General features: G+C 53.8%; 1 protein-coding gene across 1 annotated transcript in view; it reads left to right on the top strand.

Moving 5' to 3' along the window:
• The window catches only part of SAMM50 (SAMM50 sorting and assembly machinery component), a 33,211-nt gene that overhangs the window by 6,085 nt on the left and 2,852 nt on the right, over nucleotides 1–24,274 (top strand). The window contains exons 3-14 of the mRNA XM_049626493.1: nucleotides 1,774–1,875; nucleotides 3,556–3,643; nucleotides 5,491–5,597; nucleotides 6,701–6,831; nucleotides 7,072–7,159; nucleotides 8,389–8,517; nucleotides 8,946–9,017; nucleotides 9,724–9,810; nucleotides 12,367–12,437; nucleotides 14,656–14,723; nucleotides 19,203–19,349; nucleotides 20,031–20,172. Of these exons, the coding sequence (XP_049482450.1) occupies nucleotides 1,774–1,875; nucleotides 3,556–3,643; nucleotides 5,491–5,597; nucleotides 6,701–6,831; nucleotides 7,072–7,159; nucleotides 8,389–8,517; nucleotides 8,946–9,017; nucleotides 9,724–9,810; nucleotides 12,367–12,437; nucleotides 14,656–14,723; nucleotides 19,203–19,349; nucleotides 20,031–20,172 (1,232 nt within the window). The remainder of the gene's footprint in view (nucleotides 1–1,773; nucleotides 1,876–3,555; nucleotides 3,644–5,490; nucleotides 5,598–6,700; nucleotides 6,832–7,071; nucleotides 7,160–8,388; nucleotides 8,518–8,945; nucleotides 9,018–9,723; nucleotides 9,811–12,366; nucleotides 12,438–14,655; nucleotides 14,724–19,202; nucleotides 19,350–20,030; nucleotides 20,173–24,274) is intronic.

Below are 24,274 nucleotides of genomic sequence, written 5' to 3' on the forward strand. Positions count from 1 at the left end.
TCAGTGTCCTTTTACAACTATGTGCAAAAGAATGAAACTGGACCACTTTCTTTCACCATACACAAAAAAGAAACTCAAAATGGATTAAAGACCTAAATGTGAGACCCGAAACCATAAAAATCCTCGAAGAGAGCACAGGCAGTAATTTCTCTGACATCAGCAGTAGCAATTTTTTTCTAGATGGGTCCCCTGGGGTAAGGGAAGCAAAAGCAAAAATAAACTGTTGGGGCTACATCAAAATAAAAAGCTTCTGCACAGCAAAGGATACCATCAACAGGATGAAAAGAGAACCTATGGAATGGGAGTAGATATTTGCAAATAAAGGGTTAGTATCCAAAATGGACAAAGAACTTACATAACCGAACACCAAAAAGAGACAAATAATCCAATTAGAAAATGGGCAGAAGACATGAACAGACATCCAAGGAAGACATCCAGATGGCCAACAGACACATGAAAAGATGCTCCCCATCACTCATCATCAGGGAAATGCACATCAAAACCACATTGCGATGTCATCTCACGTCTATCAGAATGCGTAGAATCACCCACAGAAGAAATAATAGGTGTGAGCAAGGATGTGGAGAAAAAGGAACCCTCATGCACTGTTGGTAGGAGTGCAACTTGGTGCAGCAACTGTGGAAAATGGCATGGTGCTTCCTCAAAAAGTTAAAAACAGAACTAACCTATAATCTAGCAATTGCACTACTGGATATTTACGTCCAAAACACAAAAACACTGATTCTAAGGGATACATGCACCCCTACATTTACTGCAGTATTATTTACAGTAGCCAAATTATGGAAGGAGCCCAAATGTCCGTCAACAGACGGACACACACACACACACACACACACACACACTGGAATATTACTCAGACAACAAGAATGAAACCTTGACATTTACAAGGATGTGGACAGAACTAGAGAGTATAATCCTAAGTGAGGTAAGTCAGAGAAAGACAAATACCACATGATTTCACTTGTATGTGGAATTTGCGAAATGAACAAAAAGAGACAAACCAAGAAACAGAGGGTTTTTTTTTTGTTTGTTTTTTTGTTTTTTAAGTTTGTTTATTTTTGACAGAGATGTGGGCAGGGGAGGGGTGGAGAGTCAGAGAGGCACAGAATCCGAAGCAGGCTCCAGGCTCCGAGCTGTCAGCACAGAGCCCGACGTGGGGCTCGAACCCACGGACCGCGAGATCATGACCTGAGCCGAAGTGGGATGCTTCACCCACTGAGCCACCCAGGCGCCCCAAGAAACAGACTCTTGGGGCGCCTGGGTGGCGCAGTCGGTTGGGCGTCCGACTTCAGCCAGGTCACGATCTCGCACTCCGTGAGTTCGAGCCCCGCGTCAGGCTCTGGGCTGATGGCTCAGAGCCTGGAGCCTGTTTCCGATTCTGTGTCTCCCTCTCTCTCTGCCCCTCCCCCGTTCATGCTCTGTCTCTCTCTGTCCCAAAAATAAATAAATGTCGAAAAAAAAATTTAAAAAAAAAAAAAAAAAAAAAAAAAAAAGAAACAGACTCTTAACCATGGAGAGCACACTGATGGTCACCAGAGGGGAGGTTGGGGGGTGGGATGTGTGGAAATAGGTGAAGGAGGCTAAGAAGACACTTACTGTGGGGAGCACAACGTAATGTGTGGGAGTGTTGAATCACCACTATACATCTGAAACTCATATAACACTGTATGTTATCTCCACTGCAATTGGAAAAAAACCAAAACGGCATTTAAAACAAAAAAATGACAATCAGTGTCCCTTTGTCACATTTAGGTGGTCGTTCAACACGTTCATTTTGATGGACTCGGAAGAACCAAAGATGATCTCATCATATGTGAAATTGGAGATGTTTTTAAGGCGAAAAACCTTATCGAGGCAAGTTCTCTCTGCTTGGCCCTGTTTCCCATTCCCTCCCGAGGAACCTCCGCGTCTGTCTCAAACCACTGAGCTGCGCCCCAGCCTCTCTGCGTGTGACCTTGCCCCCCACCCTGAAGGGGAGCCTGGGTGCGCCCAGGCTGAGCCTCCCCAGTCCCCCCCGAGCGCCTCCCGCAAACCTAATGTGTGTTTGCACGCGCCCTCGTCTCTGGTCCCTCCTGCCCCAGAGGCTGGTCCGTCCCATGTTCTTCGCCGCCCCCCAGCGTTGTCGTAGGCACCACGGCTGGCTCTCTCCCTGGCACCCCGCCCGGTGCTCCAGCGTGCTCCCACGTGTGGTGGGTGCTCCGCTGTTAGCCACTCCTGCTGTCACCTTGCGGCCTTGGCTCCGTTTATCCCCTGGTCTCTGTCCTGGATGTCAGCATCTCCGGTCCTCTCCCTGGAGGGCGCCTTCTGTCCTTCTCGGCCCTTGGAACCACATTGGACATGTCCGGGCAGAGTCCCCAGCAGCCTCCTCCAGGTGGCCCCTGTCAGTACCTGATGTGGGAAACTGTTGGGGTTCGGAGCTGTTGGCCGAGAGAGAATTCTTGAGATGTCGTGGGTGCAAAAAGGTGGTTTTATTAAAGCGTGGGGACAAGGACCCGTGGGCAGAAAGAGCTGCCCCAGGATTGTGAGGAGTGACTGGTTACGTACTGGGGGAGTTGGGGGGGTTTCCAAAAGGACTTTCAGATGCTAAAGAGGATTCCTAAGATACTGGAGGCCTGGCTGAGGTCAAGCTAAGGTGGCTTTTCCCTCCAGCAAAGCATTAACATTGAGACCTTAGGGAGCTCCTGGAGGAATGTTCTACTCTGCCTGCCTCAGGTGTTTGTCAGTGCGCTGCAGGTGGTAAGGAATTTTAGTTCTATCTACGTTTCCTTTTTGCCTTTGTTCCCCACATCAGTACCTAGCTGTTTGGCCTTTCTCACCTTAAGGAAATTGCTATTTAGGGGCGCCTGGGTGGCTCAGTCGGGTAAGCAACTTCAGCTCAGGTCATGATCTCACGGTCTGTGAGTTCAAGCCCCGCGTCGGGCCCTTTGCTGACAGCTCGGAGCCTGGAGCCTGCTTCGGATTCTGTGTCTCTCTCTCTCTGTGCCCCTCCCCTGCTCATGGTCTGTCTCTCTCACTCTCAAAAATGAATAAATGTTTAAAAAAAAAAAAAAAGAAAAAAAAGACTAAAGTTGACAGCCTGGAGCCTGGTTCGGATTCTCTGTCTCCCACTCTGGCCCCCCTGACACGCACGTGCAATCTCAAAAATAAAGAGAGAAACATTAAAAACAGAGATTAAGGTAATACATAAGCACAGTGTGATGGTCCCCAGGGCATTGAGGTGAAAGGTAGGTATCCCCACCCCTGCCGGCCCCGGGCTCGCTCTGCAGAGGTAGCGGGGCTGGGGCTCCTTGTGCAGCCTTTCCGTGATAACCGCTTTGTTTCTGCACCTTTCGTTTTTGACGCTGCATGGAGAGCTCTTTTGTGGAACTCATGCCCACCTGCCGGGTGAAATACCTGGTCGTCCTCCTCCAGTGCTTCGTCCGTCCCCTCACGCGTCCCGTCTCAGCGGGGCTCTCTTCTTGGTGGCTCGGCACCAAGCACTAAACCTCCGTCCTGGCCACTAGAGGAAGATAGTCTCTTTTCCTTCTCTCACAGGTGATGCGCAAATCTCACGAAGCCCGGGAGAAATTGCTTCGCCTGGGAATATTTAGACAAGTGGATGTTTTGATCGACACATGTCAAGGTACCTACCTGTTGTTGGCCTAGTGTCTCTGATTTCCCCTCCCGCCCATCCCGCGGGATCACGAAAGCTGTACGTGTGGCCTGACGTAGATTGCTCCTGGAGGTGTATCGAGCACATAGGTAGTTGGCCGTCCCAGGGGTGTAGCTGGGATGATGGTGGTGAGTTTTATGTCAGGCTGAGGGAAGACTGGTGAACTTTGAAGATACTGTCGTCTGAACCTGTAGATGGTGCAGGCCTTCTGAGAAGGATCGCGAGGAAGGGGGCCAGGCTTCATTCGGGGTAGCCCAGCCCAGCAGGTGTCCGAATGGGCTCTTGGCAGACAGGTTCCACCTACACGTGTGCTCTAAACAGGAGGGTGCCAGGAATCAAGATCTCACTTTTTTCGTTTTTGCTCGTTTGCCGTTTGACATTGTGCGAGCCTGTCCACCTAGTCAACGTTTCTTCTTTGACTGATGAGCGCCTGCTTCGGGCAGGCCCTGTGCTGGGTACCAGGGTGAGTCCAGCGCCAGACCTTCCAGTCCGGTGGAGCAGGGCCGGGGCGGCCAGCTCCTCTGTGCCCTCGGGGAGAGCCCCGGGCGAGGCTCTGCCCTCCGCGCGGGCCCGGGACTAGTGTCGTTGCAGGAAACGTGTTTCCAGATAAGGAAACCAGGGCTCAGAGAGTCTCAAGTTGCCCCAGTGACCCAAGTGGCCCTTGCTGCTACTCCAGAGTGCTCTCCTCCTGGCAGGTCTTGTTGGCAGCTTGTAGCCTTTGCGTTCTCCTGCCTGTCGTAAACGTGACGTGCACGTGGTCCATGGGGGCGCTTCCGTCGGGTTCTCCGCCCCGGCTGCCCGCTAGAATTACCCGGGAAGTTGTGAAAAAGAACGGTTAGGGCAGTGAACTGTTCCGCGTGGTTCTGTGGCGGGGGTGCTCGACATCAACCATCTGTCAGACCCTCTAGGATGTACAGCACCGAGAAGGGACCGTGCAGATCTCCCTGTATTTCCTCCTGATGTCTCGCTATTGATGTGTGACTTGTGACAGACGTCCCACACCGATGCAAGATGATCGCAGACAGAAGTGTGTCGGGGTGGGGGTGGCTCTATGGGGACTCTCTATACTTTCTGCCTGATTTTTCTATAAACCTAATGCCTCTCGCAACAGTGAAGTCTATTGATTTAAAGAAAAAAAAATGGTGCCAAGGCTGCACCCTGGCCTGTGTCTGAGGATCCAGGAGCCAGTGTTTAGGCGGCTCGCCACATGTGGCCGCTGCCCAGCCAGGGTGGCAGGGTGGGTCCTGCCCTTCTGTGAGCGGCCCCCAGGCCTTGCAGAGCTCGGCCCTGCTCCCTGGCACCCCGGGGCACGTGGCGGGCACCGAGGCAGCTGCAGACTCTAATCACCCCGCAGGCACCGCACCCCTGGCTCCGCAGGAGGACGAGGACAGTTGCCTCTTAATTTGTGCTGAACTGCTTGGTCGTCCTTCGGGGTTGCCGCGGTCCCTCTGGTCACAGGAATTCTGCATTTAATGTCAGTTGCACTGAGGCCCCACGTGTTTTCAAGGACCCCTAGCAAATGCCCTCAGCAAATGACGTGTGCTGAGACATCCTGCTGCTTGTAGTTCCCTCCTTGTAGCGAAGTCTGACTGTTTTTGGTCTCTTCTGCCACAGGAGCCAGACACAGCTTTTCAGGTGTAGGAGCACGTTGTGATTTTTGTGTCGGAGTGTTCTCAAACTTAAAGATAGAGGGTGTGTTTTCCGAAGATCGTAAAGCACACTGACTTCAGAAGGCTCTGTCTCCTTGTTAGCAGTGGGACCTAAGTGAAACCACGGGTTCTAGCTGTCCTACTGACCAGTATTTCTCGTACGCTTAGGTGATGACGCCCTTCCAAACGGGTTGGACGTTACCTTTGAAGTAACCGAACTGCGGAGACTGACGGGCAGTTACAACACCATGGTTGGGAACAACGAAGGCAGTATGGTATGATGTACTTCCTCGCGGTGGAACTTTCACTTAGGAGCTTTGAAAGTGTGCCGGTTCATGGGGCGCCTGGGTGGCGCAGTCGGTTAAGCGTCCGACTTCAGCCAGGTCACGATCTCACGGTCCGTGAGTTCGAGCCCCGCGTCGGGCTCTGGGCTGATGGCTCGGAGCCTGGATCCTGTTTCCGATTCTGTGTCTCCCTCTCTCTCTGCCCCTCCCCCGTTCATGCTCTGTCTCTCTCTGTCCCAAAAATAAATAAAAAACGTTGAAAAAAAAAAAAATTAAAAAAAAAAGAAAGTGTGCCGGTTCTCAAGACTGAGGGTGGGTTTAAGACTCTGTCACACACCGCCGTCTCTGCGGGCTAATGCGTGGATTCTCAGCGATCTTCCTAGGATTGATCATAGTATGTTGTAGTCTTTAATTTAATTATGCTTCCAGTTAGTTAACGTGCCGTGCTACCTTAGCGTGGGCACTCGAGGTAGCGATTCAGCAGCCCCACGCACCGGCCCCCCGGTGCTCCTCACCTGCTTCACCCATCCCGACCGGAGTTACGTTATAGATTGTTTGACGACGATAGTAACGTCAGTGGTTCATTAGGGACGATTTGGGGGGTGTTTGTGTTAAGTTTTCTAGTTCAAATTCTCCTGATTCCCCGGCTTCGCAGTTAGCAAGTGGGGCCTGTCTGTCGTCATCAGGCGTATGTGGGGAGCACATGCGCTCAGCATGTTTGTTTTTTCTTTTTTAACGTTTATTTCTGAAGGAGAGACAGAGCGTGAGCGGGGGAGGGGCAGAGAGAGACACACACACACACAGAATCGGAAGCAGGCTCCAGGCTCCGAGCCATTAGCACAGAGCCCGATGCAGGGCTCAAACCCACGAACCGCGAGATCATGGCCTGGGCTGAAGTCGGACGCTTCACCGACTGAGCCACCCAGGCGCCCCCAACAAAGGCGTGTTTTGATGAGTAAAAGCAATTCCAGATGAAAGGCAAGCCCTTCAGTCTGCATTTTTGTCCTGTGTTTAGGAGGGCCCCTTGGCAGAGTCCTTCTTAACAGCTGCCATTCCTCCCCTTTAAACCACCGCTGTCTTTCTGTTCCTCTTAGGTGCTTGGCCTCAAACTCCCTAATCTTCTAGGCCGTGCAGAAAAGGTGACTTTTCAGTTTTCCTACGGAACGAAAGAAACTTCGTACGGCCTGTCCTTCTTCAAACCACGGCCTGGAAACTTCGAAAGAAAGTAGGAAGCCAAATAGATCGTTGAGTACGGTGGCTTAGCTGGTTTAAGAGTTAAAGTAGAGGCCTTGGTTGCGAAAAGACACTTGACAGGATCGGCTGACGCTTCTGCCCTGTCACAGCGTGCCGTAGCTTTCCTCCTGAAGATGAACCCCAGAAGTGTATTTTTAAGTCTGTTGATTTAAACGTGTACAAGTTATAATCCCTGTTTCAGCTGTTAAAGCTCTGTCCCGTTGTCTCCTAGTTTCTCTGTAAACTTGTATAAAGTCACCGGCCAGTTCCCTTGGAGCTCACTGCGGGAGACGGACAGAGGGGTGTCGGCCGAGTACAGCGTGAGTAACCTCCCGCCCTTCCCTTTCGTGCGCTTGCGTGGGGGACCAGGCGCCTGCGTGGCTGACTGCCAAAGTCAGCAAGTGGGGGCGGGCCGGGGGCGGGCCGGGGGCGGGCAGGCCTGGCAGCGGGCTGGCTCTCGCAGCGTGCGCGTCGCGGCCGGGGTCACCCTCTGTCCTTGGCCCTCTGCTGTCGGCTGCTTTCCCGGCCGGGCGCCTTGCCACGGGCCACGCTTGGACTGCCGGGGGTCAGAGAGTGGCCCGGCTCCGTCGTGGCGGCCGCGCTCCTGGCTTCCCGTGGGGCCGTGTGCTCATCCTCCCGTGGATGTGCTGAGGCCGACAGCTTCTGAGAGGCGGAAGGTCGCTTCAGGTTCCCGAGGGCCTCCCTCACTGGTTCGCCCTGAAGTGTGCTTCCAGCAGGATGTGGCGAAGTGCAGCCAATGGCATTCCTGCCGTTGGACCACTTTCTGGCTTCCTGACGACCCTGCCCTCTTTGCCTTCCTTTTTACACTCGTGCCGCCTCCTCCCCTCCTGCTCGGGCTTCGGTTAGCGAGGAAAGACGGCACACGGTGCCGAGTAAAAGCAGTTCTCCAGGGGCGGCCTTCAGACCGGCAGCATGGCCTCGCCCGTGAGCTGCTTAGAAATGCAAGTTCCCGGGCCCGCCGGCCTGCCGAAGCAGCATCTTGGGGCGTCTCCCCGCCTGCTCCCTGGCGGTTCTGGTCTGAGAGCCCCTGCTGGAGCCCTGCCGTCACCCCCGGGGCTTGAGCGCTGCCGTGCCGCTCGGCCCTTGTCGGCACGGGGGACGCTGGCCACTCGGGCTCCTCAGCCTCGCAGACAGACCAGGGTCGGGGAAGCCCCCGGCACGGAGGCGGACCGGCGGCCGCTGGCTCAGGACGCGATGTGAGCATTTGTAGCTCCGTTTTTTGATTCTCTGTGTGGCCACCTGCCCTGTGTGACAGGAGTAGCCCTCAGACACCTTCCCGCCCTGTGCAGGGTGGGGAAGGACCCCCCCCAAACCCGGCTGACGCTGCCCTCTCCGGAGGCCACCGGCAGTGTGCCAGGGACCGCAGGCTTTCTCCCCATCCTTCTCCCGTGTCCCCGCTTTATCCCCTCCCGCTGCCCTTCCTGCCCACCGTTCAAAATAACGCATCTTAGGTATTTAACTGGTTGGCCGTGTGACGACGCCTCCTCCTGAGGCCCCACTGGGGACGACTCCCCGTGTGTGCTTACAGTTTCCCATTTGGAAGACCAGCCACACGGTCAAGTGGGACGGCGTGTGGCGGGAGCTGGGCTGCCTCTCGAGGGCGGCGTCCTTCGCCGTGCGGAAGGAAAGCGGGCACTCGCTGAAGTCCTCTCTTTCGGTAAGGGCTCCCCCGTCCCACTGCGATTCGCAGGCGTTGGGAGGGTAGTCTCCACGACACCGGGGACCGAGGAGGGCCGTGGGTTGGGCGGCTGGTGGCACCGCCCCTGTTACTGTGGGCACCGTCAGTGGTGCCAGCAGAGGTGTGCCTGAGAGCCGGTCCTGGGTTGTAGCCGGAAGCTGGCGGAGGTCACTCAGGTCAGGGTCAAGCTCCTTGAGAGGTCTGCCCCACCCTGCGGGCCCCCCCCAGCTGTGAAATAGGGACGAGGTGCTGCTTTCCCAGAGGGATTTTCTGACGACGAAGTGACGTGATAGGGCGAGGGGTGCGGCCGGGAGCCCAGTCTGAGGTTGGTGCTCAGGAAGCGCTCCTTGTCGCCCGACGCGCCCACTCACAGCGAAATGCCCGATGCGCACGCGCGTCTCTTCCAGCACGCGATGGTCATCGACTCCCGGAATTCCTCCATCATGCCCAGGAGAGGTGCTTTGCTGAAAGTTAACCAGGTACCCTTCCTTCGCAGCGTGTGACCTGCTGGCCGGTGACCCGGGAGGGGAGAGAGCCCCACACGGGAGGCACATTCTGTATACGGCGCGCCTTCCTTTAATTATGGAGATTGTTCTAGAACGGCTGGAGGGGGTGTCGGCTCTGGACCCGTTCCCCGTAGTGCCGTGTCCTGCGTCCACAGACGGAGCGGGGGTGGGGTTCTGGCCTCGGGGCTGGGGTCACTTCCTAGGCCGGGAGGAGGGTTGTGAGTGGGCCGAATGAGTCCCTTGGCACTGGTTAGACACCTCAAGGCAGAGAGTGTGGATGCCGGCCGGGTGGCACCCTGGTTGTCCGCCTGGCCTTCGGGATGAGAGGACCAGCGAGAAATCAGATTTTTTCTGGGACGGGCCTAATTGTACACGATGGGCGAGTTCTGTTTTCCAAACGCTGGTTGGGCGAAACGAGCCGGGCTGCCGGTCTTTCTCGCTCACGTACGGGAGTCACTGTGCAGCTGTTCACTAAGTTTGAGGCCTCTCCGTTTCTGACAGTCCCCCGGTACCTTCTAGAACAACTAGAATCGAGCTTCTAGGAGACAGACAGAAGCGATCTCTTGCCCGTTTAAAAATACAAAACAACAAAATTAAAGAGCCCTCGCGGTGACGTGGTGTCGAAGCCTGGGCCTAAGTCTGCCTGCTCCGTTTTGACCTGCGAATTCTTCTCCCACAGGAACTGGCCGGCTACACCGGAGGGGACGTGAGCTTCATCAAAGAAGATTTCGAGCTTCAGTTGAATAAACAGCTCATATTCGACTCAGTGAGTGTCCAGCCGGAACGGCCACCTGCATTTTTGTCCCCTGTTGTCAGGAGCTCAGGTCCGAGGTAGTGAAGGCGTGACCCAGACCACAAGCGCAGAACATTCGTGCTTGACCTTTTCAACCTAGCCAGGGTTGAGGAAACTCTGGGGAGAAGCGATCCTTTTTCTCTTTATAAGGAACCCGTCAGCCATTTTATGCGGGACCCAGGAGAGCAGCTTCCCCGTTTGTCGGCTCGGGGCCGTCGTGGGAACGTGTATGGAGGACAGAGGAATGTGCCTCCTTTCCCTCCTAAGGTCACTTCCATAGAAATTCTGAGTCTTCACCTTATTTTGCTGAGTCTGCAGGGCTCTGGGCACTTCCAGGAGTTTCTTTTCTAGATCTTTAATCCAGTTTGGTCTGGTTTCTCCTGACTTGCTCAGGAATGGGGAGTAAGTGACCGGATTCTGACCGAGGCACAGGAGCCCCTGACGTGTTCTCCCGTCCTCCCAGAGCCCCGGGGACTGGGGACAGCTCTCTGTGCCCTGCCCCCCCTTCCCCCGACCTGTGCCCTTTGCTACCGTAAAACTCGGGGAGCCAGCGTGAATGGAATGATACACCGGTCTGTGTCTGAAGTCCCTTATCACTGCTCCCGGCCAGGCCTGGGCTCATCACTCCTTGAATTTCCTTCCTGCCTTTCTCCTGCTGCTGCTGGTCCGGTGGCCTCGCTGTTGTCCGGTTCAGTGAGCTGCTCCAGGTCCCCTCCCCGGGCCTCGCCACAGCCCGTGACCTCATCATCACTGGGTGCCGTCGTTTCAGTGGTCTCCCTCCGTTTCCTCTTGGTGGAGTCCTGTCGTGGCCTGTCACGCTCCCCCTGGATTCTCGGCGAGAGGTCCTACGCAGCCACGGTCCCTGGGGCGTCTCGTCCCGCCTGGGGCTGCAGCTCCGTCCTTGTGCCGTGCTCCCAGAGCTGGGCACGGTCCTCCCTCCCGCCCCCCCCGCGTCATGTGCTGCCAGGCCTTTTGACTGTGTTCCTCCTCGCAGACGCTTCAAATTCGGCGCGTCTGAAACCAGCTCTTCCCTCCCTCCCAAATCTGTACCTGACCCGGGCTCCCGAGTCCGCTGGCTCACACACCTGTCCGCCCAGCTGCCCTTGACTGCCCTTGACTGCCCTTGACTGCCCTGACCGCTCAGAGCCCTCGCCCTGAAGGCCCCCAGGCGCCAGGTCCCGCCTCTTCGGGCCGCTCAGTGTCACTCAAATCCCATGCCGCTCTTTCCCGCCATGGCAGGGATGTCCTTTTCTGGGCAATGTCTGCTCCCCCTTCTCCTCCGCACCGCAGACGTGCTGGTCTTTCTGAAATGCAAGCCGTGGGGTACCGCTGTCCTGCGTGAAGGGGGTGCTGTTGACGGGGCACGCAGTCTGTGGTCCCATCTCTGTCCCCTTCTCCCCGTACTTTGGCTCTGCTAAACTTACGTCCCGTCTCCCAGAAGGACGAGGATCTTTCACGTCCAGGCACTCGTACTTTGTCTTCTGCTGGGGTCCCTTCTCTCTGCTGTTGGCTGGCCTCTCGTCCCAGCCTTGTTAACGGTTTGGCACAGGCTCACCTCCTGTAGGCCTCCTCTGACCCCCGGGCCAGGTCGGGGCTCCTGCTCGGTGCTCACAGCTCCTGTGCTTGTCTCTAGGTGTCACTCATCACCACCCCTCACCCACCACATCTGTTTCGGCTGCCCAGCGCCGTCTGGGCGCCAGAAGTACCTCAGGAAGTAGAACGCGGCTCCTGCCTCCTCACGTTCTAGTGAAGGGAGACCCACAAGCAGGTCCGTGTGTGTGTGCAATTTAGCAGGCGGCGAGCGTCCTGAGGAATGAGACGACAGAGTAAAGAGAAAGCGGCCCCAAGTGGGTGCTGTCTTCTGTAAGATAGTCCGGGAAGGCATCCTGGGTGAGGCAGCAGAACCCAGGGCAGAGCGGGGGAGCCAGCCGCAGGCTGTCTGGGCACGAGCTGGGTGGGGCCTGTTCCAGGATGAGCCAGGGTCTGCCGGGGCCACACAGGGGGAGGAGGAGGGAGAGCGCAGGGAGGACAGAGGTTGGACCAGGTGGCAGAGGGCTTTGGGCACCGCCGTGCAGGTGACACTGGTTTCCTCCGGGAGGGAGGCCCAGTTTGGTGTCACCGTCAGGGTGAACGGGCGCCCGTAGGAAGCGGGGAGCGCTGCTGGGGGCTCGAAGGGCCCGCTAGAGATCAGGACACATGGAAAGGCGCCGTCCCCTGGCCGCGTGGGGCGTGTCTCCCACCTCGCTCTGCCTCGCCCCTCCTGGAATCAAAGCCCTGGAAGCCATGCCCTGCTGGGGCTTTGGGCTTGGGGTTTGCTTGTGTTCCTGTGTCTTCTTTGAAATTGGAAGTGGCAGGTTTTCGGAGTATCCACAGAAGACTGTCACCAAGCCAGATGTTCCCGGCGTGTAGCCCCCCAGCGCAGAGCTCTGCACCTGCTCGTGGCCAGATCTTGGTGTGGTTTCCAGCCCAGGGGGCTCGTCGCCAGGAAGGGGCGTGGAAGAAAACGGCTGTGTGTCTGTGTTTCTGCAGGTGTTTTCCGCATCTCTCTGGGGTGGGATGTTGGTGCCCATTGGCGATAAGCCCTCAAGTATTGCCGACAGGTAAGCAGTAATGAGCGAGTGGGTATCTTGCACATGCTTGCCTTTGGCTCTTTTTGGTTGGTTTCTTAGAAGTGCTTTTAGAGAACCTTAACCATTTGGGAGAGGGAATATTTTAAATTTTATTTCAGTTTTTATGTTTAAGCTAACTTCAAAATATCCAACATACCTCATGCTGAATGTGTTTTGCTTTTTTGATGGGGAGGGAGTTAACTCACTTCATAGTATTAAAAATCTTATATTCCCTCCTGAGCATGAGAGAATATAGTTCACGCGCGTTGCAGAAACGTAAAAATAGACATTTAAGGAAGTAAAAAAAAAAATCCTGCTCGGTGATCAACAGAGTTAACATTTGGAATTATTTCCTTCCAGTCTGTTATTTGTGGACGTGTGCTTGTGTGTGTGTGTGTGTGTGTGTGTGTGTGTGTGCGTGCGTGTGTGCGTTCATGTGCACATTATGTTGTCAACATACTATAATTTGCATACGCTTTTGTGGTCTCTCTGCTTTTAATTGTTTTGCATTTTGTTTTAAAGATTTTATTTATTTATTTATTTGTTTAATGTTTACCTTTGAGAGAGATGGAGAGACAGAGCATGAATGGGGGGAGGGCAGAGAGAGAGTGAGACCCAGAATCTGAAGCAGGCTCCAGGCTCCGAGCTGCCAGCACCTGGTTCCAACCCATGAACCATGAGATCATGACCTGAGCCGAAGTCGGACACTTAGCCGACTGAGCCATGCAGGTGCCCCTTAAAGATTTTAGTTTTGGGGCCCCTGGGTAGCCCAGTCGGTTGGGCGACCGACTTCGGCTCAGGTCATGATCTCATGGTCTGTGGGTTCCAGCCCCACATCGAACTCCATGCTGACTGCTCAGAGCCTGGAGCCTGCTTCCGATTCTGTGTTTCCCTCTCTCTTCTCCTACCCCCCTTGTGTTCTTTCTACCAAAAATAAGCAAACTTTAAAAAAAAAAAAAAAAAAAAAAAAAAGACTTTCGTTTTAAGTAATGCCTACACCCAACATGGGGCTCGAACTTACAACCCCAAGATCAAAAGTCGCATACTCCACTGACTGAGCCAAAACAGGTGCCCCTGTGTTCTCCCTGCTTTTTAAAAAGTTTTAAAGAAATTGTGGAGTAAACCATTCACCAAGTCATGAGAAATTGTTCGGAAGCTACATTTTAATGTTTCATTGTTTGCATCTAAGGAACCCTGTGAAGAATATGATTTTTTGTTTTATTTTTGAACAAAATGAAGTTTTGTTTTATTTTTGTTTTATTATTTTTTTAAATGTGTACTTATATTTGAGAGAGAGAGAGAGAGAGAGAGCAGGCAGGGGAGGGGCAGAGAGCTAGAGAGACACAGAATCCTAAGCAGGCTCCGGACTCTGAGCTGTCAGCACAGAGCCCGACACGGGGCTCGAACCTACGAACTATGAGATCATGACCTGAGCCGAAGTCGGACAGTTGACCAACTGCACCCCCTAGGCGCCCCGAGAGTAACAATAATTCTATTTTGGTCTGTTTTCTTCTAGTATTATTTTTTGCTTTCTGTAAGTTGGGATTGTACTATTGTATAATTTTTGTCTTGCCTTTTTAAAAGTTAATGTCACACTGAGCACATAGGAGGTGGTTTTGAAACAGAGCTGTGACATAATGAATTCTTATAGACAGTAGATAATTCCTTTATAACGGACAGTCCACACTGTCCCTCGTCTCTATAGAGAGGTCTTTATTTGTGCCTCCTATCTCACTTATATCCCCCAGAAGTTTGAGGTGTTTGTTTAGATTTTTATGAAATGCCCCAGTACTCCTGTGCGTCTTCCCAGTCCTTCAAAGTTTTGCCAGATGACAGTATCGCAGGTAATCCAGTAGCAGACGTGAGCCTCACTCGAGTGACTTGAGTGTTTTCTGCATTTAATTGTAGCTTGTAGGTTTTCCCCTGGTGACATTCTTGTGCCATCTGCCATTGTTTTTTGTTTTTTGTTTTTTGTTTTTTAACATTTATTTATTTTTGAGACAGAGAGAGACAGGGCATGAGCGGGGGAGGGGCAGAGAGCGAGGGAGACACAGAATCCGAAACAGGCTCCAGGCTCTGAGCTGTCACCCCAGAGCCCGACGCGGGGCTCGAACTCACGGACCGTGAGATCGTGACCTGAGCCGAGGTGGGATGCTTAACCGACTGAGCCACCCAGGCGCCCCTCGTGACATCTGCCATTCTGCTCTAGGTTTTACCTCGGAGGACCAACCAGTGTGCGTGGGTTCAGCATGCACAGCGTGGGGCCACAGAGCGAAGGTCAGTGTCTGCTCACAGTACCGCCGCGCCGAAATTAGGGTCATGTCACATTTTTGAAAGTGTGCGCGCCAGACCCTTGAACAAAGCGGGCCCCCCCCCCCCCCCCAACGCAGGTGATCTGAGCATAATTTTGGACTTCCCGAAGACTCCATGACGAATGGCCTACCGGAGGCCTCACTGGTAACAGTCAGTCGTCACTTACTCTGTAGGTCGTGTGTCTCACGTACTCTATCCTCACGCTAAAGGAAGCTGCAGAAAAGAGAGGGTTGTGAAGGAAATCGTGAGGAGGAGGAAACACTTTTACAAAACTGTACTTAGCGAACATTTGTGTCGTTCAGGGGTCAGCTCTGTTCCGGTTCCCACAGCATCACACGCTCCCGTTTCCCCACGGCGCAATTCACACCTGACACGGCGTGTATCCCACGGCAGGCGCGGGCAGGTAATTGTTGAGGGAACTGCGGAAAAATGAGAAAATCTAAGGGAAAAAACGCTCCGCGCCGACCCGTGGTCCCGCTCCCCAGCGATGATACGCGTGAGCGTTCGTCGTCGTCTGAACAAGCACCCCTTCGCGCCGGTGTTCTGGTCCGTCCGCCCGCTGCGTTCCAACCTGCTCCCCCCACCGCCCTCAGGAACGCGTACGAGGAAGAGTTTTACGGGAACGAGTGCTGCGTCGTTTTTAATAACCTTCGTCTTTTTTTTGTTCGTCTTACTAAACATACTGTAACTTTTCTAAATGAGTAGATTTTGTCTTTGGGAGCAGTTTGAGGTTCACAGAAAAGTTGGGCAGAAGGTACAGAGAGTTTCCACGTCCGTCCCCTAGCGTCCTCGATGACCGGCGTCTCGCGTTAGTTTTCAAGTCATCTCCGCGTCCAGCGTGGGGCTCGAACTCACAACCCCGAGGTCAAGTTGCCGTCGTAAGGCAGCACTGACGCATTCTCACTAAATCCCCCGTCCGCATTCGGGCTCCCGCTGTGTGCTGTGGCGTCCCGTGGGTTCTGGCACGCAGCCACCGTTACGGCGCCCTCCAGAGTTCCACCCTCCCCCGCCCCATGCCTGACGACCCCCGAGCCGCCTCCTGTCTCCACGGTTCGGCCTTTTCCAGAGGCTCACGTAGTTGGAATCCTACAGTACGTGCCCCTTTCACACCGGCCTCCCCGAGGTTCCTCCGGGTCTCTTACGGCGCGTTTGCTCGTGTCCTTCTGCTGCTGAGCGGCAGTCCTTGCGTGTCTGCGCCGTCTCCGTTCGCGGGCAGGTTTTGTCTGGACATAAAACCACAGCCTTCGACTGACCTGGGGAAATAGCAGTTCGAGCGGTTGCTGGGTCAGAGGGGAACAGTGTGTTGCCTTCGTACGAGATTGCCAGACCGTCTTCCGAGAAGGCGGCACGGCGTTTGCACGCCCGCGAGCGGTGAGTCGGGGAGACAAAACTCTGGTCGGTTTTCACGGCCGCACATCTCATCCCGTTGCCATACTCTCATCTTCCCAGACCACGTCCCGGACGTTGGACATGCAGGTCGTCTTTTTTCGCACGATTAGGAAACAGTGTATCCGTGAATAAGCTGAGTCTCTGTGCTTCTAAGTTTTACTCTGTGATGTGAAGGTGTAGGTGTGGAATTGCTAGGTCAAGGATTTTGAATGTTTTAAAGCTTTGCTTTGCTCTCTGGAAAGCCCGTTTCAGCCACACTTGTGCCGCAGGGTGTGAGAATTCCTGTTTTCTAGAACCCTCTCCGACATTGACACTCTATCCGAGGTATTTCCGCACGTTACTAAAAACTTGAAAAACATCATTTAAACGGATGTGTGCTATTCCGTTACAAAGCATTGGGCCCTGATTTTCTGAACTGTTCTTTTAGTATCTTTGTTGTCTCCGTTCTATAGTGTGACAAAAAATGGCTTCCCTGTGCCTAAATTTTTGGACAGGGTATACATTTCTTGTCACTTGTTTTTAGAGTAGTTTATTAGTGTGTCATTTTTTTTAAAGAGAAGTAACATATCAGGGGTAGTGTTATCCTTTTCATTACAAGGAAGTATTATATAGTGACTCTATGGAAGTTTAGGAGTTTATCATGTGCCTGAAAATTAAAACACAATGACAGTCCACATGGTTCCCAATCAGCTAGACCATTGGGAAGAGTCTATGGGCAGGAACGTAAATTGTATAACTTTTAGGGAAAGTAGTTTGCTATTTCATAGTCCGTATCAAGAGCCTAAAATGTGCGAGGACTGTTAATAACAACTCCAGACTGAGAACTGGAAACCAAATGCCCGTCGACCCTAGAGTGGGCGAGCAATAGCGGTATCTTCACCCCGTGGACTACGACCCAGCGAGGAGGCTGAGTGAGCAAGAGCCCCTGGCCGAATACGCAGGAATGAGCCTCAGAAATGTGCAAAGTCAACAACAGCAAAGCCAGGCCCAGGGGAGGCGTCAGATGGGATTCGATCCACGTAAAGTTTAGAGACAGGCTGCAGCGATCTGTGCCTTGGACAGCAGGGGAGTGGTCGGCAAGGAGAGCGGAGCCTTCTGAGGGCTGCACACGCCTGTTTCCCAGTCTGGGTGTGTCCCCCGTGGGGAAACTGACCGAGCTGTGTGCTTAGGACGTGCGTACTTGGCTGTGTGCATACTATACTGCGAGACAAGGGCTTAAATGTGCGCGCAGGGGACTCCACGGGTTAGTGTCCCCCTGCGTCCAGAAATTAGACGCCAATATGGCAGTAGACGGGAACAGGTGAGTGTGGTACGCAAGTGATTATTCAGGCATTGAAATCACGTTTCCAACTATTAAACCAGCTTTTTAAAAGCAGGACTAAACTATACGTGTATGTATGTGATGACTCACATTTCATTTTCTGAAGGATTCCTCACACTTCACTGGGTGAAAGACACCAGCATGTTAGCTGATGGAGTGTTTTAATAGTAGAGATGAAAAGACGGGGCCACCTGGGTGGCTCAGTCGGTTGAGCGTCCGACTTCGGCTCAGGTCGTGATCTTGCGGTTTGTGAGTCCGAGCCCCACGTCTGGCTCACTGCTGTCGGCTTGCCAGTCAGTGCAGAGTCCGCTTCTATCCTCTGTCCCCCCCTCTCTGCCCCTCCCCTGCTTACGTTCTCTCAAAAACAAATAAGCATTAGAGAAAAGAAATGAAAAGATATTTCCCCTTGTCTCTACTTCCCTAGACTTACCAGATTTTCTGCAGTGAGTGTATTACTTTTATGACCCGAATAAAATAGGTTGTTTAAAAGGTGGGCAGTTACTGGGAACTGGCGAACAGACACAGCTGACCTCCTGTCACTGGTCATTTTTGTTCCCTCTGGAAGGTCGGTACTAGAACAGGGACTGAGGAGACGGCTGGTCTTTGGATGAACACGCAGGTTGTTCCTTGAGGTTAGTCTTGGAGACGGCCCAGTTTTCTTTTTCGTGATTCCGTCATTTTGTGTTAAAGAGTACTGAGCAAGACGCTCTACAAATAGTGTCTTGCAACAAAGTATAAACGTTCAGGGTTATTTTTGTTTTCTTGTTGCTTTAACATCATAGTCATTTATAGTTAAAAAGGACTGGATGGGAGCATTTTTTAGAAATAATACATTTATATCTCAGCGGATAGCCTTCAATTTTGGCAAAAGTAACCTCGGTCAAAAAGAAGCGAGCAAACCGTAGGTGGCTACGAACCGTCGGCCATGGGCCCCTGCCCTGCGCATGTGGAGCTGGGCCTGCTGCTTCCCCGCACGGCGGGCACTGGGCGTGCTGGGCCTTCTGATGACGACCACGGACGGCCGTTTCCCGACACCGCAAAGCCCCGTCCTGCGTGCTGGCCCGTGTTGTGCTCTTGAACCTGTGGCAGAGGAATCCACTTTCTTTGCCGGGCGGCCGCGATCCGGTAACCTAGCAGTTGTGGAAAAGGCGATTTCCATGAGTTCTCTCGCCTCACCCCAAGTACTCTACAGATAGGATACATTTCTCATGTCGTCCTTTTCTAAACGACACTAGCATCGTTCTTCCAGTCCAAGCTTATAAAATAAACCAGGTGAGAAAGAAATGCACCAGGTGAGGCCAGCATGGAGCCCCATGGAGAAATCCCGACTCCTGATTTCGGCCCGGGGCGTGGTCTCACAGTTTGTGGGATCAAGCCCCGCGTCAGGCTCTGCACCGACAGGTGCCGGCAGGGAGGCTGCTTGGGATTCCCGCTCTCCCTTCCTCTCCCTCTCTCTCTCTGCCCCTCCCCTGCTCTCGAGTGCACTCACTCTCTCAAAGTAAAGAAATAAACTTTAAAAAGAGGAAAATAAAAGAAACAAAGTGAGGTGGCCAGCACGGGGACTTGGCGAGCTTGCGCAGTGTGTGGCCTGCACACCCACACACCCACACATACACACACACACACACACACACACGCACACACACACACCCCTCGCTCGTACAGCTTGCGGGGCTTCAATGTGATTCTGCACGCGTGAGCCTTTGTTTTCTCTGCACCTGTTCCTTGACTAGGAGACTACCTGGGCGGAGAAGCGTACTGGGCCGGCGGCCTGCACCTGTACACCCCCTTGCCTTTCCGGCCAGGCCAGGGCGGCTTCGGAGAACTCTTCCGAACACACTTCTTCCTCAACGCGGGGAATCTCTGCAATCTCAACTACGGTAAGGCCTGGGGGGCTCGCAGACCGCCGCGGCACCGTGGCCTTTGTGTTTAAAGCACAGCGCGCGTTGGCCTCCGTGTTAGATTTCGTAGTCTTTACGTTTAGAGACGGCCTCGCCTTACAAAAACTCCTGACGACGCCTGACGTGGTGCTCAGAATAAAATTGGTGAATGGAACACGGGTGAAAAATCGTCATCAGAGGCTGTCCTGCAAAAATCTGCTTACACATTCACTCAGCAGACATTTCTGGAGCACCTGCTCTGTGCTGGTCATTACGGCCACAGAGCTGAGCTGGGTTTGCTTCCTCCTCACGGGGCTCGGGGCGGAGGAGACTGAGGGCCAACGCATCCGGTCAGGGGGCTGTGAAGGGGTGTCTGGAGAGCTGCCTTGAAGACCAGGCCCTCAGATGGAGGCGTGGAGCAGGAGGTGTGCTGGTGGTCGGGGGCTGGGGAAATGCCCTTTCAGGCCAAGGGGACAGTATGTGCTGGGCCCGGAGAATTGCTGCCGGGGCAGTGAGAGGAAGTATGCTCCCCAGCCCTCTCTTGATTTCAGTCCTAGACCCACTTTCATGTGTTCTCCTTGAATAGCTAGGCCACATGGCAGGGAAGAGAGCCAGGGCCTGTGTGAGGACAGCTCACGTGAGGTCACATCCTCTTTCCTCTTTCCTCTTTCCTGTTTCCAGGGGAGGGCCCCAAGGCTCACATTCGTAAGCTGGCTGAGTGCATCCGCTGGTCCTACGGTGCCGGGATCGTCCTCAGGCTCGGCAACATCGCCCGGCTGGAACTTAATTATTGTGTCCCCATGGGCGTGCAGAAGGGGGACAGGTAAGTGCTCAGAGTTCTTCCCCGCGGTTACGTTGTTGTACCGGCTAGTAATCTTGTTTTGGTTTGCACCTGGTTAATCATTTTGTCCGTGGCCTTTAAGAGTCAAGATTTTTAGTAGAAAATCGCTGAATAGCTAGCAAAACAATGAAAATAGGGGTGCCTGGGGGCTCAGTCGGTTGGGCGTCTGACTTCGGCTCAGGTCATGATCTCGCGGTCCGTGAGTTCGAGCCCCGTGTCGGGCCCTGTGCTGACAGTTTGGAGCCTGGAGCCTGTTTCAGATTCTGTGTCTCTTTCTCTCTCTCTCTCTGCTGTCCCCTGCTCATGCTCACTCTCTCTCTCTCTTTCTCTGTCTCTCAAAAATAAATAAACTTTAAAAAACTTAAAAAAAAATGAAAAAATATTTTTCTCCATGGTGTTTTCCTCCATCCAGTCTGGAGGAAAAATGTGACGTGTTCCCATCCCCCTTCTCACCCTGTTTGCACTCACTGTTACCAAATAATGAGGGCTCCTCTGTGGGTCCGGGTCTGGCTGGAGGAGTTGGTGAGGCATTATTGATCCTGCTTGTTAAAATGGAATGAGGTGTTTCTGGTGCGTGACTTTGCAGGCCAGGAACTCAGCACTGGAGTGGACAAGGCTTTGCTCCTGGCCACGGGGGACTCGTTCTCCAGAGCCTTCTCTTGGGAGCAGAGAAGGAACCCGCCGTCTTGGCCTTTCTCCACCAGCCCCCTTACCAAGCGAGAGCTGTTCAGTATCACGTGGTTGCCTGTGGCCTGAGGTCATTTACGGTTACACGGCTCAATTCCATTTCTTGGTTTATATGGTACCCACCATACACGTTCTAAGAAGTCCAGAAGTATTGTCCTGGTCTGCATTGCATCAGGCTGCTTCGACAGAATGTCACAGACGGTAGGGCTTAAACAGCAGACACTTACGTCTTGCGCTTCTGGAGGCTGGGAAGCCCGAGAGCAGGGTACTGGCCACTTCCGTTCCCGGTGAGAGCCCTCTTCCTGGCCAGTAGACAGAGAGAGCACACCAGCCCTGTGAGGCCTCTTCTTACACAGACACTAATCCCACTATGGGGACCCCTCCTTCATCACCTCATCTAAACCCAGTTACCCCCCAAAGACCTTCCCTCCAGATCATCTCATGGTTAGGGCTTTAACATAGCAATTTGGGGGGGACGTAAACATTCTGCCCGTAACGGTGTTTATACTGTCTCTCGTCATTTTCATGTTTATACTTCAGTACCGTAGGCTGTATTTTTCTCTTCTCTGTGTTCTTTCTGCACTTACGTGGCCACCGAGTGGTGGTGCTGTCTGAGTCATAGCCCGAGTCTCCAGCGTGACGTTGGGAGTTTGTCCTGACTTAAGGAAAGACTACTGGCTTTCCTCCCACTGTCTTCTACTTCGACGTGGTCGGTAGTGGTGCTTTTTAAAGGGTCGCCGCGTCGCCAGGTTTTGAGAAAGGACTCCTTCTCAGGGCGCCTGGGCAGCTCAGCTGGTTCGAGCGTCCCGAGTTGTGACCTCAGCTCAGGTCTCAATCTTGTGGTTCGTGAGATCGAGCCCCGCATCGGGCTGTGTGCTGACAGTACAGAGCCTGCTTGGGATTCTCTCCTCTCCCTCTGTCTCTGCCACTCCCCCTTTCACATGCGCGTGCATGTGCTCTCAAAATAAATTAAAAAAAAAAAAAAAACATAAAAAACGAAAGCACTAGCTGTTAGGTGCAGTTCAGGACCTGTTGTCCGGGTCCCGTACAGTTATCTGCTCCTCAGGCTCTAACAGGGAGGCTGATTCTGGCTGCAGGGCCGCCCTGGCTCCCAGTGACGTTAGCGCCCTTCCTCCCGGTGCCCCCCGCAGACAGCAGCCGCCCAGATGACTCACCTCCACCCCGTGTTTGTGCGGGAGCCCCGCTGCCCAGGCTCGGTGGTTCTGTGGCTGTGTGACCCAGGGTGAGGGACTTAGCCTCTCTGGTCTCAGTTTTCCTGCCCAGAGACTGGGTGCTGGTGACCTTGCCCGGCTGAATGAATGTGCGGGAGGCACTTGCAGCAGTGCTCAGCGTGCTGTGAGTAAATGCTGCTTATCGCTCACGTTGGGCCTCGTGGACTCGCTGTGGCCCTTTGCACGCAGGAAGCAAAGCGTGTTCCCTTCAGAGACATCTTCCCTCCACCTACGCACTGGCCGTGTCTGAGGTGCTGTCGATGGGATTTGCTTTCCTGATTTCAGAGATAATGAAATGTGAAAACGGGAATTTTTCTCCTAGAGCAAGGTTTTCATATTCGGTAACTTTCTAGCAGCTTCCATACCTTTACAGTCTCGGGTAAATGAGCCTGGTCTTACAGGCTGCTTTCTGCAAAGCCTTCTTCCCGCCACAGGTGCGAATGTGGGTCTCCCTGGCTTAACCACCAGGTGCTAACTGGGAGCACTGGCCGAGCAGGTGTCGAGGCCACGCCAACACCAGGATGAGGTCGGATGTGGGTGCTAAGGCCCCCTGAGCCCGCGCTTCTCGAAGTGTCATGTGCCTCCATCTGGGGTGGCCCTGGCACCGCATCCCTGACGCGCTGTCTTGGTGTGGCCGTTGCTTGCGGACCGGCCGCGCCCAGGGAGACCCGCTCTGTGTCTTCCGAGAGCCACGAGAACGTTTGCGGAGGGAAGGCGATCATTCGTATTTATTGAATGCTCACCTTGCACGAGATGCCGCGCGAAGCCCCTGTCTTGTTATAGAAGCCTCTCGACAGCTCTGCGCGGAGGAGGGTGTTAGCCCTGCTGACACTCGAGGACGGCCAGCCTCGGCGGGGCCGGCAGTGGTCCGCGGCAGAAGCGGGGGCCAGAACTTGTGTCTTGTCCTCTGCACCGAAACCGCGTGAGCACGGACCGCCCCCCACCCCCCCAGTCCTCTGAGAGACCAGATGTGGTCTCATCCCCACACTGGCTTTTCTGCACCTCGAGTATTTTTTTTTTAATGTTTATTTATTTTTGAGAGAGAGCGCGAGAGAGCGCAAGCAGGGGAGGGGCAGAGAGAGAGGGAGACAGGATCCAAAGCAGGCTCCAGCCTCTGGCCTGTCAGCACAGAGCCCAACGCCGGGCTCGAACCCACGAACCGTGAGATGATGACCTGAACCGAAGTTGGACGCGTAGCCGACTGAACCACCCAGGCGCCCCTCTGCACCTCGTGTACTAACCATGGAAAGAGAAAAATCACCTCTTCCTCACTCGTCTTCTTGGAAGATCTTCTTATTCAAACTCAAATTCTGTAGTTTCTCATTTCAGACATTATATAGCTTGTTTCCATGACACTCAGTGTGTATTAATTGTGCTAATGTTAGTGCGAATTATGTCAGTGCACACGTTCTAACTGCTTTGTATTAGAAAGAAGTGCACGTGGGCTTTCGGCTGTAGCTACACCATCTGTGTCACCAAGTGACCATCGGCCGCCCAGAACTGACTGCTCCTCTCTCGGCCAGTTTTGAGATGGCAGGAGATGTGTGGCCTCTTGGCGGGCCCTGCCTTGTCTCACCCCGGCCTCCTCGTGACTTGGGACCAGTGCCTGGGGCTGTGGGGCCTCCTGTCCTTCAGCTCAGCCCTCCCGCTGCCGTTCAAGGCCACTGGATGTCGCTGTGCTCCCAGGATCCGTAACCCGGCTCCGGAGCCGCCCCCAGGCTTTCCTCCACTCACAGAATCTTCACAGAGAATGCTTCCTCTCACCTTTCAGCTTTGCCTCTCTCTGAGTCGGAAAATCTGTTTCAGACACAAATCTCAAGTGTGGTTTCTTCTGGGAGGAAGAGGCATGCTGTGCACATGGTATTTAAAGACCCAAACATAAGGAAACCGCCCTCCGCCCGGCTCTGCTCTGTGGCCCCCGATCGTGGCGGTCGCAGCAGGTGCTGCAGTGTCCCCTACGCAGGCTCAGCCTGGCACCCGGGGACGTGGGACCCGCTTTTACCCCACGTGTGGCTTTGTTGTGACGTTTTATCCAGCTGGGCGTTTTGTGAAGCTTGAGTGATATCGTCACAGTTTAATCTTCGTTTCTGAAGTTAGGCAGTCGCAGGACAGGGATGGTGTGTGTGTGTGTGTGTGTGTGTGTGTGTGTGTGTGTGTGTGTGTGT

This window comes from Panthera uncia, chromosome B4 (genome assembly GCF_023721935.1).
Source record: "Panthera uncia isolate 11264 chromosome B4, Puncia_PCG_1.0, whole genome shotgun sequence".
Taxonomy (NCBI): domain Eukaryota; kingdom Metazoa; phylum Chordata; class Mammalia; order Carnivora; family Felidae; genus Panthera; species Panthera uncia.